Here is a 19,669-nt window from a genome sequence, read left to right as displayed (position 1 = left end):
CTGGGTTTATAGCTGACAGTGGGGCATGTATTAGCAAGTCGGTACAAAAGGGGGGGGTGCAAAAGGGGGTGGTGCTGGACGGAGCATCTGAACCAATCAAGCACTCACACCCAGTCAACAGATCAGGGTTTAATCCATCACCGTTCTTTAGCCCACTCTGCCACCCCAAGTCAGACATGGCCATATGCAAATCAGTCTGACCCTGTGCCTCATGGGAACAGTCCAGCCCGAACTGCCAAGCCACGCCTTCCCTGGACCGGAAACCAGCTTCCAAGGACCGGTTTCTGGCATTACAGCAGTCTTCAGCTAGGCTTGCTTGAATCCAGTGGCAAACTGAGCAAAGGACTCACGTCTGAGCATACCCTGCCAACTTATGGCAAACAAAGCGGTACAAAAGGGGGTGGTGATGGAAGGAGCATCTAAACCAATCTAATACTCACACGCAGTCAACAGATCTGGATTTAATCCATCACCGACTTGGCAGTTCGGGCTTGACTGTTCCCATGAGGCACAGTGTCAGACTGATTTGCATATGGCCATGTCTGAACTGGAGTGGCAGAGTGGGCTAAAGAATGGTGATGGATTAAACCCAGATCTGTTGACTGGGTGTGAGTGTTTGATTGGTTCAGATGTTCTGTCCATCACCACCCCCTTTTGTACCGCTTTGTATTAGCAAGTAGCATCAATGTTCAAGTCATTCTGTTGAGTTTACGTTATAAAAAAATATTGAAACCTACATTTTTTTTAAAAAGCCACTCTATCCTCCAAGCCCACACTTATTAGCATGCAAAAGAGTCAACAATGAAATCATCAGTATAAATTAACAGAGGACAAAGGCACAGTAATGAATAGTGGGGCAGAGGAAATACAACATACTATACAAATTACTTACAAAAACTCCAGTCGCAAAAAAGGCATTCATAGTGAGTCATACAAATACTGATCACATTTACTAGATGAAACAAGTAACATTCTGTCACCATGCTCTAATCTTTGCTGCAATCAACTACAATTAACACCTAAATTTCTTTTAAAATGAAACAATGTTCCAATTACACCAGCACCAGAAAATTTACACCATAGAGAAATAATCACTGACAAAGCCAACAGACCTGGCCTTGTTAAACTTACGAGACATTTTTTTTAAAATGTTCACCGAAAGCATATGCCACAAAACAAAAATAAGAACACGTCAACTACTAAATATGGCTGCCATAGGCTTGCAATGCAAATGTAGAATAATCAGTGCAAATAATGTTAATACAATGGTATGTATGCTTCCTTGCAAGCATGTGTTTAAATGCACAACACAGAATAATAGGATTCTTTTTAGAAGAAAAACTGTATTATTGAATTAAGTGTTGCAACTTTAAGTCGTAATATAAACATATAAGTGTGGTTAAAAAATTAAATGAAGAGTAAAGTGCAGAAAGAAAAATGCACTGGAAAAGTAAAGTATTGGATCACCAGAACTGGCATGGAAAATCAAATAATTTTAGGCATATATGCACGCGATGAGACTGACCAAATGCTGCATTCTGTGGTGGGTAGAAGTAAAACATGGATGATCGCTGAATACACCAGTGGTTGAAGAGGGTCAACCCAAAGTCTCCCTCTCGCTCTCCGTATATGCAGATGTTTTTAGTTATAGATTTTGATCACAAAAGGTGGCAAAACAACTAACGCAATCTCTAGGCCAGATGTGAAAAGGAGCAAGACCTAGGGGGAAAAATAAAGCCCCACGTAGAGATCTCTGAACTATGTAAAATGTAGTTGAGTCTAACTCGCGTTAAATGATCTTCCTGATCTGCATTAAAGCCATGGAAGATGCTTAAATTTCCCATGAAGCTATATAAAGTCAAGATACACTAGACAAAAATCTCTTTAAATCTGCCCTAAAACTCTACCACCAGCAGATCCGGAACGCCAAGTGCAATGCTCTTGCACAACGCATAAATGCCAGCACAAACACCATCATCAAAGATTAAACCACGCCTCCTGCTGCCTCCAGGAACACTGCCCCCTCAAAAGACTTCTATAACAAGATCTCTGAATACTTCTGAAAAAATCACCTCCATATACGGCAACTTCGACGCTCAACTGGACCCAGTCACCTTTGCAACTTCACTCCCCATCAAGGTAGAAGATTGAATCCTGAGCACATGGCCCGCTATCACGACCAAAGAATCCACAACTACCATGAAGCCTATCCACTCCGTAGTCCCACTGACACCTGCCACCACATCTTCAAAGGACTTTTACCGATCAGCAAATCACAAACACCCATCCTCAAAGCCTCCATCAACTGAGCCACATTCCTGAATACCTGGAACATGCCACAATCACATTTCTGCTCAATAAGCCATTCGTAGACCCAGTCACACTTGCCAACTACAGACCAACCTCCTACCTTACTAAGATAAGGTCTTGGAGAAACTGATCAACGAAGCCTCACTGACCACATCGGCACCCATCAACTCCTCAGTGCCACACAGTCAGGATTCAGGCCTAACCACAGAACAGAAAGAGCTTTCACCACCGATGACATAGGAGTGATCCTAAATAGAGGAGACATTGCATCTCTCATTCTCCTGGACCTCTTTGCAACAGGTTACATGGTCTCACACCTAATCCTCATCAGGCACCAACACAAAATTGATATCCAGGGACATGTTCTCCCGCAGAATCTGCTCCTTCCGTGAGTGGTATGCAGTGGGTGCATAATTATTGGACTATTCTGAGGTATGGACCACAGAACTGTGAATAATAAGTTAAGAGCACGTTTACCCATCTTAGCCGCATAAGATCAGAATTTGTACAATTTGGCTGCACAATTTACATATGACGGGAGTTAAATGCAGGAAAACACTAGTGCACAAGTAATTCCGAACTGTGGGGTCAAATGGGAGTTGGCATCTGAATATGTAAGGGTGTGAGTGCCAACCCTTTGACATCTAGAACTATGATCTCAGCCACTGTAACCTCAGTCAGAAACCCAAAAAACTACTTGTCCCATTTTATCACAGACCCACATGCAGAAGCCCCAATAAGCCTTACAAGAAAGAGCTCCCAGCACAGCCAGAAACATCCATTTAAGTTTATCAGGTTTCACTTATTTTCATGGTTGGAAAGTCCAGTTATGCAATTTTGCCATTTAGTTCCTGTATACAAAGGTACTGGTATTATAAATCAACTTCTCTCAGTTCTGCACAAAATATAACAGGTGGGGGGGGGGGGCAAACTATATGGGAGGAAAGTCATTATATTCTAAATTACATTAAGCCTGTTGTATGCATTTCTGTAAATGTTTCTTTCACCAAAAAAAAAGACCTTGCTTTAAACAACCTTCACCCATTTGGTAATTACTTTGTAATAAAAATACAGAAATTGCACCGCAAATTAAATCATTGATGAAAATGTGCTTTATTTTTGAGGGACTGAACTGATAAGTGACATCCAATTGCCACGAGTAAATGTAATGAATGTCCAAGAAAAACAGCAGTACGGCCAAGACATACATTTTCAACGAAACACAATACACCACCTAAATTCCACTGCTGATATACAAAGGAAATTTTTATTAGCAATAGGTTACCAGCTTACAGTTATGGAAAGCTTTACGATCCAACCTTTTACCTACACAAGTCAGGAGGAGCCCTTCCTCTACCTCTCCGATTAATTAAATATTTACTCCAAAAGACTAATGCCACTTTAGGCAGCAGAGGAGGGGCGAGTAAGAGCTTCTTGCTTCCGGAAAAGCACTAAATTGCAGTTTGAAACTGAAAAGTAATTCCTACAAAGATGGCAAACCTGCAAACTAAACTGCTAAAATATACCACAGAAAGAATACACAGCAACATGAAACCCACACTCCCCGTCAGGATAATACAAAATGTGGGTTGAATGTTGTTCTCCTAGAGGTATTTGGAACCAATCCCGGAAGTTAGGAGCTTAATGCACCAGCACACAGCAATTGCCCTGCTGATGTGATTTGCAGAGCAGCAGCTTATTAGATGTGAAAATATGTCTGATCAGCGGTGCAGGTCGCAGGACAGACAGCTGGGGATCAATACTCATCGGCTCAGAGTAGCGAGGTTTAAGAGACCGTGTCCACAGTCCCTGAAGAGGCAACATGACCGAGCAGTGATTCTGCTAGTTGGTACAAAATTGGCTTCTTAAATCATTTGGGAATTTTGCTAATTATGGTAGAGCAGATGATAAAGGATTTTTTAATAACCAAACAGGTCAGTTGTGCTTGATGACTCAAGGTTATTTGCAGGCTATCTTACTAGTCGGTTTTATTTTCATGCCTAAACTAGAAATCGCAACCAATGTAGACTTCAGATAGACCAATTGTTCAAAGCAGAAAGTACTGTGACAAATCACGAGGAGCAGCAGCACAGTCTGAAGAAACGATCACACACACTCAAACAGGAATAATACATAAAAAAACACCACCTATAGCGGTTGTGTACCCATAAAGACCTCATGTTGATCACATATTTAAGTGCTATAAGGAGAAATAACACGCCTAACAAATTTCAGGTGTTGAAAATACATAAATGTATATATATTTTCAATGAAGGAATAACAGTTAATGGCGTTATGATTCGGGATCGAATGCATAAAACCATTGATAATGCACCAGTTATCATTATGAATGCATACAACACACACACCAAAACTCACATTGTACACCATCTGGTTATCCTGTTAACTGTATTTGGGTATCTGTGCCATTGTCAAATATGGGTTTTGTGAATAGCAGGCACTGTAGGTTATGCAGTGTGTAGAGGACGTTCATTACAATAACTGGCAAAGTTCACTGGTTTTACGCATTCAAACTAGAGCTATAATAAATGTTTTTCCCCACAGGGAATTGTATTGGTTTTCTATGATGTACTTTATTTTCAACTCCTGCTGTGCATGCATGCCCCGCACCCAACACACTGTAGGCACCCATCCTGATCCTTCGGCCATGTGCAGTGGAGGTTGAGGACCTGGCCTGAACCAAGGTCTGCGCACTCAACCTACCTACGGCTTTTGGCTGTGCAGCAGAGGGCTGGGTGCATAGCTTCTGGCTGTGTCTGTTCTTTGTTTTTTTAAATACTGCCCGAAATTTGTAAGTAAGGCATAAAAAGGTGGTCGATTCCAACACCTAAATGGGCACTCATGAGTTGCATGCAATTTTTGGTGTTATTTCCCCTCCAGATTGCTTTGCATTTTCCACATATCTGTGTACCACTGACCACTAACTACAGCTTGAGTTGGTCCGTGTTCAGTGCTGGCCATACTTGGTTATTGAAAAAATCTTTTCCACAGCAGGAAATGTCCAAGACCCAATTTGCATGATTCAAGATAGCAAAAAAGGATTCAGTTACTTACCCTGTAAGCATCTATTCATGGCATTTAGTGCTGTAGATTCACATGCTCCACATACTCATACCACCTAGTGTTGGGTCTGGAGTTGTGAAAACATTTTCTCCTCGAAGAAGTATTTCGAGTCACGAGGTCTAATGAATCCTCCTCTCAGTGATATTGCACATGGGCATCAAGTCCATTGTTTGATTGTTTTCCCGCAGTTGGGTGAGAAAGGAGTGCAAGGTATGTGTCTGGAAGCGATGCCCATACTAAGTATAAATATATAATGTAACTACAACTGCCACAAGCATCCGGGGAGGGTGCATGTGAATCTACAGCACTACATGCAAGGAATAGATGCTTACAGGGTAAGTAACGCTCTGTTCAATGGCCGGTGTGGCTGTAGATACACATGCTCCACATAGACTCTAAAGCAGTCCCTCCTTAGAAGCAGTGGCAAGCATGTGAGAGTTGCAGCAGTTTGAAACAGGGTACAACGCACTGCCTGACCCACACCTGCTTGCAGACATGCTAAAACATCCACACAATAGTGTTTGGTGAAAGTGTGTGGTGCAGATCATGTAGCTGCATTACACATGTCAGCTATGGGAATACTGTCGAGAACGGCCATAGGGGCTCCCTTTTTACGAGGCGTGTGCTCTGGGAGAAACAGGTAAATGACTATTGGCGTTAGTGTAGCAAGTTTGAATACATTTGACTAACGATCTGGCTATACAGGAATTGGATATTGGGTGGGTTACAAAGAGCTGTTTAGCTTTTCTGAAAGTTTTAGTTCTATGCTAAAAAAAAAAAGAGTGCTATTTTGACATCTAGGGTATGAAGAGTTCTTTCTGCAAGTGACTCAGTTTGAGGGAGGGGGGGGGGGGGAAATGGGAGTTGAATGGATTGATTGAGGTGAAATTATGAGACTACCATGGGTAGGAATTTAAGATTGGTAGGAAGAACCACTTGGCCTCTATGTATTTGGTAAAAAGGTTCTTCTAATGTTAAAGCCTAGAGTTCACCAACAAGACTGAGTGAGGTGATAGCACTAAAAATGGCAGTTTCAATTAACAAAATTTAAGGGGGCATGAGAGAAGAGGCTCAAATGGGGGACCTATGATTCGAGTAAGAACAATGTTAAGGTTCCAAGACGGTGCTGAAGGGATCAGAGGTGGAATAACTAATTTAAGTCAATCCACAACGCTTTGATAACTGGAATTTTGAATAGTGATAGATGCGGACTATTTTGAAGATAAGCTGCCATTGCAGCGAGGTGTAACAGTAAGGAAGTATATGCTAAATTTGCCTTCTGCAAATTAAGTAGGTAGCAGAAAATGTCTTGCACCAGAGCTTTTATAGGGTCAATTTATTTGGATTGGCAGCAACAGGTAAAACATTTCCATTTTTGCTGCATAACAGGCGCTAGTTGTGGGTCTGGGTGCTTCTTTTAGAATGTCCATACTTTCTGGTGGCAAGACAAGGTAGCCAAACTATGACCTCAAGAGCCAAATCGCTAGGTTGAGTGTTTTGGGGTCTGGGTGTCTGATTTGTCCTTGATTCTGAGTGAGAAGGTCCGGCCTGTTTGGGAGCTTCACTAGTGGAACTACTGAGCGATCTAGAAGTGTTGTGAAACAAGGCTTACATGACCAAGTGGGAGCAACAAGGATCATGGGGAAGAGACCTTTGCCTGAGCTTCCAAAGCAAACATGGAATGTACCGGAGAGGTGGAAAATTGGAGGCAAATAAACAAGACCAACTCATCTATAGTGCATTGCCCTTGGATAGTGTGTGAGGGTACTTGGAGGCGTACATAGGCTTTTTGAATTTTTTATCTGTGACAAAAAGAACGATTTGAAGAACACCCCCACTTTTGGAAGAAGGACTTGTGGGTGGAATTCCCATTTGTGGACTTGTTGCTGCATCCTGCTGAACAGGTCTGCAAAGAAGTTGTCTGTTCCTGGAAGATGTTCTGCCAACAGGTGAATGTTGTAGGGAAAAGCCCACTGCTGTATTGTCTGAGACAAGTGTGATAATTGTAAAGACCATGCCACCCCAGCCCCTGTTTTTGTAGAGAATACATGGCTGTCATTTGTTTTCCTTACTAGGACAGCCTTCTAAGATAGGTGAGGAAGGAAATTTTCAGCACTAGGCATACCACCTGAAGCTCCAAGTAGTTGATGTGTAGAGATTGATGTCTGGCATCCCAAAGATCTTGTTCTGTGAAGTCTGGTAGATGGACACTCCAACACATCTGAGATGCATCCACGATGAAAGTCATGTGAGGAAAAGGGCCCAGAAAGGGTCGCCCTTTTAAGAGGTTGTTGGTGTTCTACCATTGCAGAGAACGGCGAGTGTGGCAGTCCATCAACACCAGCTCTTCCACATGACCCTGTAACTGAGCCCACTGATGAGCTAGATCTTACTGCAGAGGTCTTACTGGGAGTGTCTGGTTTGGGTGGAATGGAGGTAGGGTTGCCTGAAAGTTTGGATTTCGAGCGGGATTTGGGTAGGCTAACCCTAACTGTGTTTTACGATTGCTCTCAAGTAAGGTTGAACTTGTAGAGGATGGAGGTGTGCTTTGGGGATATTGATAGTAAACCCTAGTCTGTAAAGTAGATCCATTGTCACAAGAGTGTGTTGTTGGCACTGCTGAAGAGTGCTGGCTTTGATTCCAGGTAGGAAATACATGAACATGGTCTTCGCAGATGTGCTGTAACTACTGACAAGCATATTGTGAAACTTGAGGCATGGTTGTTACTCTGAATAGAAGCACTTTCAATTGATAGTGTTTGCCTGCTATGACAAATCTTAGGTATTTGCGATAAGCAGGGTGAATTGGTATGTGGCAATAGGCATCCTTTGGTCTAATGTGGCCATACTTGTTGCAGAAGCGGGATGGCATCTTGTAGAGTGCCCATATGGAAATGTTCAGATAGAATATATTGGTTTAGAGGTCTGAGATTTAATGTTAGTCTTAGAGATCCGTCCTTTTCGTTTTGGAGATCAGAAAGTATATGGAGTGTACTCCTGAGCGTTGTTGTGGGAGAGGAACAGGTTCTATGGCAACTTTGAGAAGAAAGGCTTGGACCTCTTGTTTGAGAAGTGTTAGTGTGATAACCTGTGACTACAAGGTGGAATGTTGGTTGGTATGGTAGTGAGCTACAGACAATAGCCATGCTGGATAATGGCTAGTACCAATTTGTCTGTGGTGTTGGAATCACTGACTGGATGAAAAAATTGTAGCATGCCCCTGACAGATGTTGTGTGATCGTCGGAGAAGGATTGGGTAGACACTGTTTTTATGCAGTGGGTGTTGCTCCACATGAGGAGGTACCCCCCACTTCTCTTACTTCCTCTGAAGGAACCTTTAAAATAACCCTTGTTGTAGGTGGACTGGGCTTGGGCTGTTGGGAAGTGGAGGCATCTGTGGAGGTGGATTTATATGCCCCTCTGAAGCTTGGGCGACGAAAGGAGCCCCATGAGTGGAAGTTTGTAATGCCCCCATCGCCTTAGTTGCTATCCGGGTCCTGCTTCCTTTTAGCGAGGGTATAATGTACATGTGGTCCAAACAGAAGCCCCTTATCAAAAGGCATATGTAAGACTGCCTGCTGGACCTCTGGTTTAAAGCCAGAACACCTTAGCCATGCATGTCTCCTGAAAGGGACACTGGTATTAATACATCTGGCTGCTGTATCTGCTACATCAAGGGCATAACGGATGAAGTTGTTTTAACGCTATGCCAGGAAGCATGAGCAAAAAATGAGTGTCCTTGTGTGAGAAAGAGTGGGTGTCAAATAGAAAGTCCTGTTCTAGGGACTGCAGCTCATTGTTATGAAAAACTGCTGCCCTAGAGATAACCTGTTGGAAGGAAGTGGCATCCTCAGGAGGGGAGGGACGAGTTGGATATAGGTCTGAATTGTTGGGGGTAGTGGGATCAGTGTTGTATAGATTTCAAGAGTCAGAATCATACAACAGCCCTGTTAGCCCCCACCCCAGTGTTTGTGTAGTGATTCCGGAGCTGAACCATCAAATGGGTCTTGTGGTGGAGAGTGTGGAAGTGGTGGAGGTGGTGGTGGTGGTGGAAGAGGCAGTGTAGGAGGAGGATGGTAAACAGGACTGGTGGCTTTGTCCTTGGTTTTCTTTCTGGAAGGAAGAGAAATATCAAGTTCCTCATCAAATGTTAATTTCCTCTTTAGAGGTGGAGACGCAAGGATCTGGCCAGTTCCCTCCTACATTTGATCTTTCTCTGACGAATGTCCTTTTTTTTCCTAGAATAGGTTCGACGTGAGATGTAAAAGCAGATGATGCTTTTGATTTTTTTCGGCTCCAAAGGTTTTGCTACCAAGGGTTTTGTCTTAGAAATTAGATCAGCTGCCGAATCGATACTTAAGATTGGCCCGGTACTGAAGTAGGTTCTTGGTCCGAAGAGGTCGATACCAAAGGCTTGGATTTAGGAGACATCTTTGGTGCCGGGTTTGAGAGCGGCACGCCCAACCCAATTTATCAGATAATATAATGGCACAAAGGCAGAGGTGGCACGGCAACCTCTATTAACGGGAGTGCGAACATATTTTGGTCAGCTTAAATGGAGGAGTAGGGGGCGCAGGGGTCACAGTACTCACATGCTGACCAAACGGTAGGTACTGCAATTCCGTGTTCATCTCCAGGTCGGAATCAGATCTTTTGTCGATTGAGAATGCCTCCTCTCCCTCAGCTCATCTAAAGTGTGTTCTTCGCCAAAAAGGTCAGGGGTGTTGTTTGAGGCTTTTTGAGACATTTCCAGGAGACGAGCCTTTCTATCCTGAAGGATTTTCTTGGACTAAAATGCCTTATACGCATCGCAGTCGGTTTCTTAATGGTCGGGAAAAAGGTGTTGGTCAGTGTGCAGGTATTTCGTGTGGCAACGCGGGCAAAACCTGAAGGGAGTCCGTTAGATTAGAAGCGCATTTTCGATGGAGCCGGTGACAAGTGGAAAAGTAGGCCCAAGACAGGCGGCACCCTGAAGGGCAGTCGGTCCAAGCCCGAACAGACTAAAATCTAGAGTAGCGCAGAAGTGTAAAAAGGCGACTGAAAACAATACAATCGAGGACAGTAAAGAAAACAAGGAATCGGAACGGATTCGAAACACTGAGCAGAGGCACACAAGTCCGAACCAGATGGCGAAGAAAACACTATCTAACAATGGAGTCAACACCTATGCGCAATATAACCAAGAAGAGGAGGAGTCCCGACTCGAAAGACTTCTTCAAAGAACAAGCATTTGCAATGCAATAGGTCTCACATTAGGAAAGTTTGAGCTATCGGTATTGTAAATGACATTTTTTATTTATGCGTTTGATTTGAAAATAGCTAAATTAATAGCTTTGTCATTTACAATGCTAATAGTTGTAGAGGGTAGAGGGGAGAGTGGTGTGAGAGGGGAGAGAGTGGTGTGAGAGGGGAGAGAGTGGTGTGAGAGGGGAGAGAGTGGTGTGAGAGGGGAGAGAGTGGTGTGAGTGGGGAGAGAGTGGTGTGAGTGGGGAGAGAGTGGTGTGAGTGGGGAGAGAGTGGTGTGAGAGGGGAGAGAGTGGTGTGAGAGGGGAGAGAGTGGTGTGAGAGGGGAGAGAGTGGTGTGAGAGGGGAGAGAGTGGTGTGAGAGGGGAGAGAGTGGTGTGAGAGGGGAGAGAGTGGTGTGAGAGGGGAGAGAGTGGTGTGAGAGGGGAGAGAGTGGTGTGAGAGGGGAGAGAGTGGTGTGAGAGGGGAGAGAGTGGTGTGAGAGGGGAGAGAGTGGTGTGAGAGGGGAGAGAGTGGTGTGAGAGGGGAGAGAGTGTTGTGAGAGGGGAGAGAGAGGTGTGAGAGGGGTGAGAGAGGTGTGAGAGGTGAGAGAGGTGTGAGAGGTGAGAGAGTGGTGAGAGAGTGGTGAGAGGGGAGTGTGGGGTGTGAGAGGGGAGAGTGTGGTGTGAGAGGGGAGAGTGTGGTGTGAGAGGGGAGAGAGTGGTGGGAGTGGGGAGAGAGTGGTGGGAGAGGGGAGAGAGTGGTGGGAGAGGGGAGAGAGTGGTGGGAGAGGGGAGAGAGTGGTGGGAGAGGGGAGAGAGTGGTGGGAGAGGGGAGAGAGTGGTGGGAGAGGGGAGAGAGTGGTGTGAGAGGGGAGAGTGGTGTGAGAGGGGAGAGAGTGGTGTGAGAGGGGAGAGAGTGGTGTGAGAGGGGAGAGAGTGGTGTGAGAGGGGAGAGAGTGGTGAGAGAGGGGAGAGAGTGGTGAGAGAGGGGAGAGAGTGGTGAGAGAGGGGAGAGAGGGGTGTGAGAGGGGAGAGAGGGGTGTGAGAGGGGAGAGAGTGGTGAGAGAGGGGAGAGTGGTGAGAGAAGGGAGAGTGGTGAGAGAGGGGAGAGTGGTGAGAGAGGGGAGAGTGGTGAGAGAGGAGAGAGGGGAGAGTGGTGTGAGAGGGGCACCGTCTCCTGAGCCCGCCCTTTAATCCGTGGCCTTAGTGGCTCAGTAAAGTGCCTCGAGGCCACGACAGGGTCATTCCAAGTGTTTACTCAAAGAATACGTTTTTAAAGTGCTTGGGTTTGTGTAGCTCAACTGTTAATCGTGACAGGAGGCGAGGAAGTGTGTACCCCAAGGCCAGCAACATTCTTAAAAGGCCTGGTTTTGTGAACAGTGGAATGTGCGGCCTCGTGAGACACATGAAATGAGGAGCCCGGGCCCTCAAGAGACACACGTGAAATGCGGAGCCTTGGGACCTCGAGAGACACACGTGGAAAGCGCAGCTTTGGAGTCTCCTCTGCCATCACAAGGCTGCGCTCATCTCAGCTCAAGGGGTTTAGTGCCTGCTGCTGACGTCTGTTTCCTGCCTGCTGAATGCTATGTCCGCTTAGACTTTCATCATTCTGCGGTCGATAACATGTGCGCTGCTGGGGTCTGTCTCTTTGCTGATGAAGGTTATGCCTGCTAAGCCTTTCATCATTCTGCGGTCGATAAGATGCGCGCTGTTGGGGTAGGTGACGGTAGCCTGTGGCACGCACACACTGTAACCAATGACGTAGGAGGCCAATACAGCCCCTGAGCACAGCTGGCACTACGGGTCCTGTGCTTCCTGAAGGCGTGCACTCAAGTGTTTTGCTTTTGGAGTTTTGGTATTCTTGACACAACCGATGGATGTTTATTTATTTATTGGCTTCTCTGTGGCGCTGCTGCCACCCTGTGCCAAAAGTGCCCACGTCAGACAAGATGAAAGGCGTGCCATGGGGTAGCGCCTCGGGTGTCTGGAGGGGGTAGGCGCCCTCGCAGAGGTTCCAAAGTATTCCCACTGTTCCCCTACAGTGCCCCACCCCGCCAAATTGCCCTCCCGGTGCCAAAAGCCTGAGCTGAGAGCCCACGTCAGACAAGATGAAAGGCGTGCCATGGGTAGCGCCTCGGGTGTCTGGAGGGGGGAGTCGCCCTCGCAGAGGTTCCAAGGTATTCACACTGCTCCCCCCCCCCCCCCAACACACTGCCCTCCTCCCTGCTGGGGGGAGGAGGGGGCGCCTCTGCCAGCTGGTCTTGCACGTGGGAACTGGACACCCCCACCCCCTGCCCAGATAATCCCCACTCAGCCCCACCGGGGGCTCACGGTGCCGTCTGCTGGGTGGGGGAGGGGGCAGGAAGGGGGGAGGGGGGTGTCAGTAACCCAACAATGAACGCCTCCTCTGATCCGAGGATGGGGTGTTTGAGAAAGGCAGGGCAGGAGGGCTATTAAAAGGCCTTTATGGGCTGTTAATGTCTGGGCGGGCAGGATACAGCTGAGCACACCATTTATCCAACCCCCCCAGCCCTTCTGAAACGTGCCAAGCAGCGCAGCACATGCAGTGCGTGAAGCACTGCAGAGTCCTGATGGCAGGCGGACAAGTGTACAAGAGCTGCGAGGTGCTGTGCCGCAAAGGAGAGTACTGCGAGGCGCTGTGCCGAGGAGGGCTGCGAGGCAGTGTGCGGAGCGAGGAGGGCTGCGAGGCGCTGTGCCGAAGAGAGGAAGGCTGCGAGGCGCAGTGCCAGTGCCGAGATGGTGGACTGAGGACACACAGAGCCCCCTCTGTCCTGGTCATACTTCCTGCATCCGGGTTAGAAAAATCATTACAACCAAATCGGCTTAAACAACTACAAAAGGGGGGAGGGTAGAGGGGAGCAAAATTCCATCCCACATAGTGTGTCCCTCATATTTAAAGACATTCAATCAAGGGGAATTTGAGTTAACCGTAGCGCCATGGACATGCTGAAAGGAAAATCGGCGAACCACACACTAGGGGAAATCTCGTCTTCGCCAATTGTAAAGCAATACACTATATCGGCCGTTGTGACAATGGTCTAAGTCCGTTTCACGCCGCATTCTTACACAGTTATGAGGCATAACCTGAAGCAATAGTCCCTTTTAGGCCACATCATCACACAATTAGCAGGCATAACCTCAAATTAATAGTTAGCCTTGTCAAATCCAGGCAATAATACACCATGGCTTGTAGCGGTAATTATCGTATTTACCTTGTAACTTTCAGTGGTAAACCAAGCAATCTCGAATTCAGCCAAATATAGCATACCATGCAAATTCGTTATCCTCTGTCCACTGTTCCGAAAAGGATTCTGAATTCATGGTCAACCCACGGCAATCTTTAAACTAGAGGAAATCGATGGTCACAGGCCGCTTTGGGTGGGAGGAGGCGGACAGCTGTTTGACGCGGACATGAAAGGCCGTCCGGTGAGGGCTTCTGGAAGCAGCGAGAGGCGACGAAAAAGACAACAGCTATCACACACTGAGCAGAAGCATGACCACACTCCCAGAAATCTGCTTTCTTATTGAAACGTCATTACATCACTCAGTGCTTTTTAAAGGTGAATACACTTAAAAACAAGCAAACTAAAAGCCGCAGCCCGGCTTCAACAGGAAGCCAGGCAACCTTTGTTGGGACGGGGGCGGGGCCGGACTAATACAGGAAGCAGACGGGAGCCGCGCTGCTGTGCCCGCCTCAAGATTTGCGTCGCAGCTAGCGGGGCTCCCGTGCTCGTGGAGAGCCCCGCCGCCCCCGCCTATTAACAAGAATGACCCGCTGGCTGACGAGGGACATGCGACAAGAGCCTGGTAAGTGGGGTGTGAGGGGGATGTGTGCGCGCGTGTGTATGCGTGTGTATGTATGCGTGTGTCTTAAAAGAGCCCGATGACCGTGGGGGTTGGGGGGTGCGCGAGTGTCTGTCTGCACCCAGCACTACACGTCTTCAGAAACACAAACCCGAAAGCAAAACAGAGCACAAACAGCCAGCAGGATAAGCACGATCACGAGGACAAATCTGAGACAGCAGAGGCGCGTGGCCGAACGCTGTCTCAGATTCCCAGGAAACTGAATACAATAGTTGTCGAGCTAGACCGTATGCTACGCATGCGCAACTCTAGCTCGACCTAAAAACAACTAGCTCAACTACAGAGCCAACATTAGATGTCAGGAGTGTGCAGGGCACGTGCATCTACAGCCACACGTGCAGCAAACATTTTTTTCAGCTGTAAGCCAGCCAATCACATTGTATAAAAGAAAATCCCAAAATAGGATTGAGTGGCATTCTGAGTCATGATTAGTGAGTAAAACTGGCAAACCCATTAAAGCAACTTTTTTAATACACTAATAGAAAAAACTGAAGGGTTTTAAATAAACCAACACAAGCATGCTTTATCAGTAACACCCTACTGTCATGCCAAATTTGATTTAAATCCATTCAGGGTTAAAATGCAGTTGAGTCATTTGCTGTTTTTGTGCCCACCATATGGTTTTCTGCATGGCGCATCAACTACTGTCACTGTCATCAACGGTCATGAACAGCAAAAAAACAATAAGCAGCAGATGCTCCGTAAAGGAAGACAAGCACAAACAAAACTTTGGGGGAAGTCATGCAAAGTAAGAAACACGGATAGAAGGAAAAAGTGAATGGCCTTTTTAAGCAACAAAAAAAATCACGGAAAAAGCCAATCGTTCTGGGATTAATGTGTTGGCATATAGATAAGAGTACTAGCACATACAGTCCGACCAGTGAAAGCGCTGAAAACAGATTACTGTGAAATTTCCTTGTCCTTATTACATTCCTGCTTTTGTTTTTATGTGAAATGCAGGTCAGATTGCAAGGAAGCCTTCATTGCAGTCTTTCAGTATTTTCTATGTTTTTATTAATTTACTGGTTCAAGATGGTAGATGCTCATCCAGAAGTGGCACAATAATAAATGTAAGATATGCCAAAGCCCTCGAAATAAAAAATAGTAAAAGAGTGGCATCTGGAGAGATATTGGGGATAGTTGGGTCGTTGACTCAAGGGGGGAGTTGGGTAAGGCTATAAAAAAATAAAAGCAAGCAGTGTGTGAAGGGGCGTGGCAGTGGAAGCAACAGTAGAGATTTGGTAGTGGGGCAGCAACGAAAGAGGTAATGCAAAGATGGGTGGGGCAACAGCACAGGGAGGCCAGAGCAAAAAAACACGTACACTTCCATGGAGTGCTGGGTGAAAAATAAAAATGTAGTACCCTGGGTGCAAGCAATGGAAGGCTAACACTCATACAGTCAAAAGGACGGTAAATATTGTATGCTCCAAGGGATGGACAAGAAGAGAAAGGACAGTGAATAAAGCCACTGAATAAGAATTACGTTCATAAGACCAACAAGAAAGCTATAAGCGGTCTGTAGACGAAAGCTAATGATTTGATTAAGTCGTGGCCCTCCAAAACATTAAAAAGACTATCATCACAGCTCTGTAAAGCAATAGAAACACTTTGTATATCTCACTGTAGATCATGGGTTGAAAAACCAAGCAGCACTACTATGCCTGTAGCAGTGTATGTTGAACAACGTCCTCCAGGTAATTTGCAAACTCTTCAATTTGAACATGCTACCATATCAAATGAGCAATAAAACTGCAATACATTTTATTGCAGAAAGGTGTACTAACAGGCCTCTTTTGTTAGCCTGTTTTATCGGTATTATCTCTGCTGCCTGAAGCTGCTGCCCATTACTACACATAATTTAATTGTACATATATTTAGTGCTTCCCTGCTTGTAATAACACGGTACCGTACTAATCACTAATTCATTCATTTCAATTAATCTTTCTTCAAAGCCAATGGTCAATTTCAAGAACATTTCTAAATGTAAACCTACATATTTACAATATGATGCAATTCTTATGCGTATTGAGCCCACTGGTGCAAATTGCATCAACATGGCAAAAAACGAATCGATAACTGGGTGTACACAACATGATTTTGCAAATTGAAAGTTACAAAGAAGTCTTACCCTTGAATTCTCGAATGAAGGACTGGGTGGGCCACCGGATTCCCAAGACGTAGCACCTGCTCTTTCCTCTATGCCTAGATCATAAAAAGGAAATCGATATATTAACTCAAACATTGCACATATGAATTAGAATAGGTTTTAATAATCTGCTTAGCTCTTTTTCACTACAAAAGTCATTTTATGATACGGTCGTATATCACTTTATTACTGAAAAGCACAGCTAAGCATCAAAGTAATAAAACATATACATCTTTATCCATCCTACTAAGCAATCTCCCTGTGACAATTCACCTGAGCTCAGCCTAGCACAGCTCCTGATGTTACCAATGGCTACACAGTCTAGCTGAGGTACAGCAAGCTGAAGAGACAATCCTGCTTTCTGCGAACACTGGCCTTGATGGTCACGTAGGCCACTAACAAGGTCCATTTCATCAGCTGAGAACTTCGGCATATGTACAACGAGCTTTGGCAAAGCCAATAGGTCGGGCTTGACAAGGCGATTTTTTTTTTTTTTAATTGTAAGCATTTGACACAAAAGTAAAAAGAAAAAAACATGTCACCACCTAAACGTGCTGCCCAGGTACTTGCAATAAAATATTTAATTAAAAAAACATTGCATATGTGACTGTTTCACCAATTATTAACGTTTGCCTATTTTTAGTGTTCGATTTGTTTTCTTTGTAGTTTTCTAGCATGTAAGTGCTAGATTCGTAATTGTATTTGCGCACTTAGTTCAATCTAGGGGTACCAACAAACAAAGGCATTTACGAGGGCAACATCTCCTTCCCAGCTCAAAGTAAGAAATGTGTTACTTACCTGTAACTGCAGTTATCCAGTATAGGTGTCTTTCATAGATTCACATGCCTGAATCATTCCCCATCGTCGAGACGGGAGTCTCCGGTACATGAAAAAGTAATGTCCTATAGACATGCATAGAGAATAGTAGGCCTAGAGGCCTCACCTTAGTAACATATCCATGTCCTTTTGTAAAAAGGACCAAACTATGGAGCCAAACAGCTGCCACCTCCCTCTAGAAACTTCCTGTCAGGAGCCTCAGTCTCTCAGATTTTCTACCGCACGTTGTGCTAAGGGAGTCTCCTATGAGCTCTGCTCAGATTCTGTGTTTTTGCACTTTAATCAATAACTTTGTTGTCAAGTATTCTTTTCTACCATGGATTATCTTCAAATACATTCTTTAAAGAAGGTCTGGTAAGGAAAGACTGCAAGGTATGTCGCTCTTTCTCAAGTAAGTTTTTTGAGAGATTGTGAAGGGCGACTTTTCATATGGTGTCAAACACTAAGACCAGAAAGGAGGTTTTTTATTTTCTCCAGTGAAAGTAATGAGGCGTTGACCTCAACATCTAGGAGATCTCAAAAGAGAAGAAAATCTCCTCAAACTCATTGTTCAGGCGAACGTCCTGAGAAGGCCCTCAAAAAGACCACTCATGGGTCTTCTGGGCGCAGTTCTTCAAAATCTCCTCACTCTGTGGAAAAGGAGAGCAAAGGCCTTGCTTTTGGAGAAAAATCATGTAAAAAAGACGACTTCAGAGCCGTCAAAATCACCTTCTCTGGTCATAGGACCCTTCAGGAAGGCGTCTTCTATACCTCCTGAGGTAAAGACTACAAAGCCAACATCGTCAACAGGATCGTCGACGAAGGAACCATCATCATTGCCTATTACAGCCTCTTCGTCTACGATGGCTTGACGACAACGGTTGTCGATGACGACGGCCTCGTCTACGGCTGCTCGTCTACGACGGCCTGTTTACAGCGTCGATGATGGCCTCAACTACGATGGCCTCGTCTACGATGGTTTGTCTACGATGGTTTACAACTCAAACACTCATATTCAGTCCTGTCAAGAGCTTAGCAGGGGCGTAACACAGACCCCCGCGGTGCGGGGGAGGGGAAAGGAACAAGCTCCAGGGGGCTACATCAGCACAGCACTTTGGTTGCAAAGCTCATAATTGAGCCTGGAGGGGGCCCCTCCACGTGCCTTGCACGGAGGCCCCCTCGAGTTTTGTTACGCCAGTGGAGCGGAGGCAAAGGGCTTGCATCGGGAGGGACCAGCTCTAGAATGGGATGGATGGAAATGTAGTGGTGGGGTCTCCATGGAAGAATAATGGAGAAAACTACACTTTCATTAAATCACATTTGTTTGCACTTGCATATCGACACCTGGTTAAGCATACAAGCCATCTAGGAAATATGCAACAACTGGATATTCCCAGGAGTAAACGACTGGAATATACAATTGTCAGAACTTTCTGCATTATCCAGAAGAAAGAAATTTACTGCATACAATGGCTGGCATATACCTTCCAATGTAGATTTCTTCTTTTAAAGGGAACCCATGCTTAAAAGATGATCCATCCGTGCAGCACAACGGAATTTAGGTTAATTAATCAGGTGTCAAAATAAACCATGCAGCATATGTGAAATTTGTTTTTTCCAGCTTGCCCACTGCCCTTTCTAGTACATAAATTAATAAACTCACTACTGTTTTCGATTTTCATATTAACACAAAGATCTTGCATTGCTTCATGAATTGAGTTGCAGTGTCTTACTTTTCATTTGAATCTGATTTATGAAAAGTTACTTCAGTTTCACAATCTTCAGTAGCAAACGCAACTAGCTGGACGGGTGAGACCATTAATGGTTAATACCATTAGGAAAAATGTGCTATATAAAAGACTTCGGGCCATATGTATCAACACATTTCCCCATAGACACAGAATGGGCAAAACCCTTTAATACATCTGGCCCTTAGTTTGTACAATAATAAAACCGGTGACATGACCACTAGCTTAAGAGGTGCAGCTCTGTTATATCCATCAATTCCAGTAATACTCAAAGTACGGTCCTCCGGACCTTTCCATGCAGCTGCCTGGTCCACAGCAGCATTGGGCTGCTCTTTACTTGAGTGACTGCTAGTAAATGTTAAATAAAAGAGCAAAGATTTACTTACAGGTTAACTGAAGTTAAAACAAAGTAACTAAGGTGTCCTACACAACTTAAATGTAGGAACACCTTCATT

At 45.2% G+C, this 19,669-nt stretch overlaps 1 protein-coding gene across 11 annotated transcripts in view; it reads right to left on the bottom strand.

Annotated features, from left to right (window-relative positions):
• The window catches only part of TCF12 (transcription factor 12), an 864,399-nt gene that overhangs the window by 677,391 nt on the left and 167,339 nt on the right, over positions 1–19,669 (bottom strand). For all 11 annotated transcript variants that reach the window (XM_086958370.1, XM_086958363.1, XM_086958368.1 and 8 more), the window contains exon 4: positions 16,633–16,706. In XM_086958370.1, the coding sequence (XP_086814496.1) occupies positions 16,633–16,706 (74 nt within the window). The remainder of the gene's footprint in view (positions 1–16,632; positions 16,707–19,669) is intronic.

The sequence above is a fragment of the Lissotriton vulgaris genome, chromosome 2_1 (genome assembly GCF_964263255.1).
Source record: "Lissotriton vulgaris chromosome 2_1, aLisVul1.2, whole genome shotgun sequence".
Classification (NCBI taxonomy): Eukaryota; Metazoa; Chordata; class Amphibia; order Caudata; family Salamandridae; genus Lissotriton; species Lissotriton vulgaris.
The sequence above is the reverse complement of the archived record's forward strand: the minus strand, read 5'-3'. Positions and strand labels throughout refer to the sequence as shown.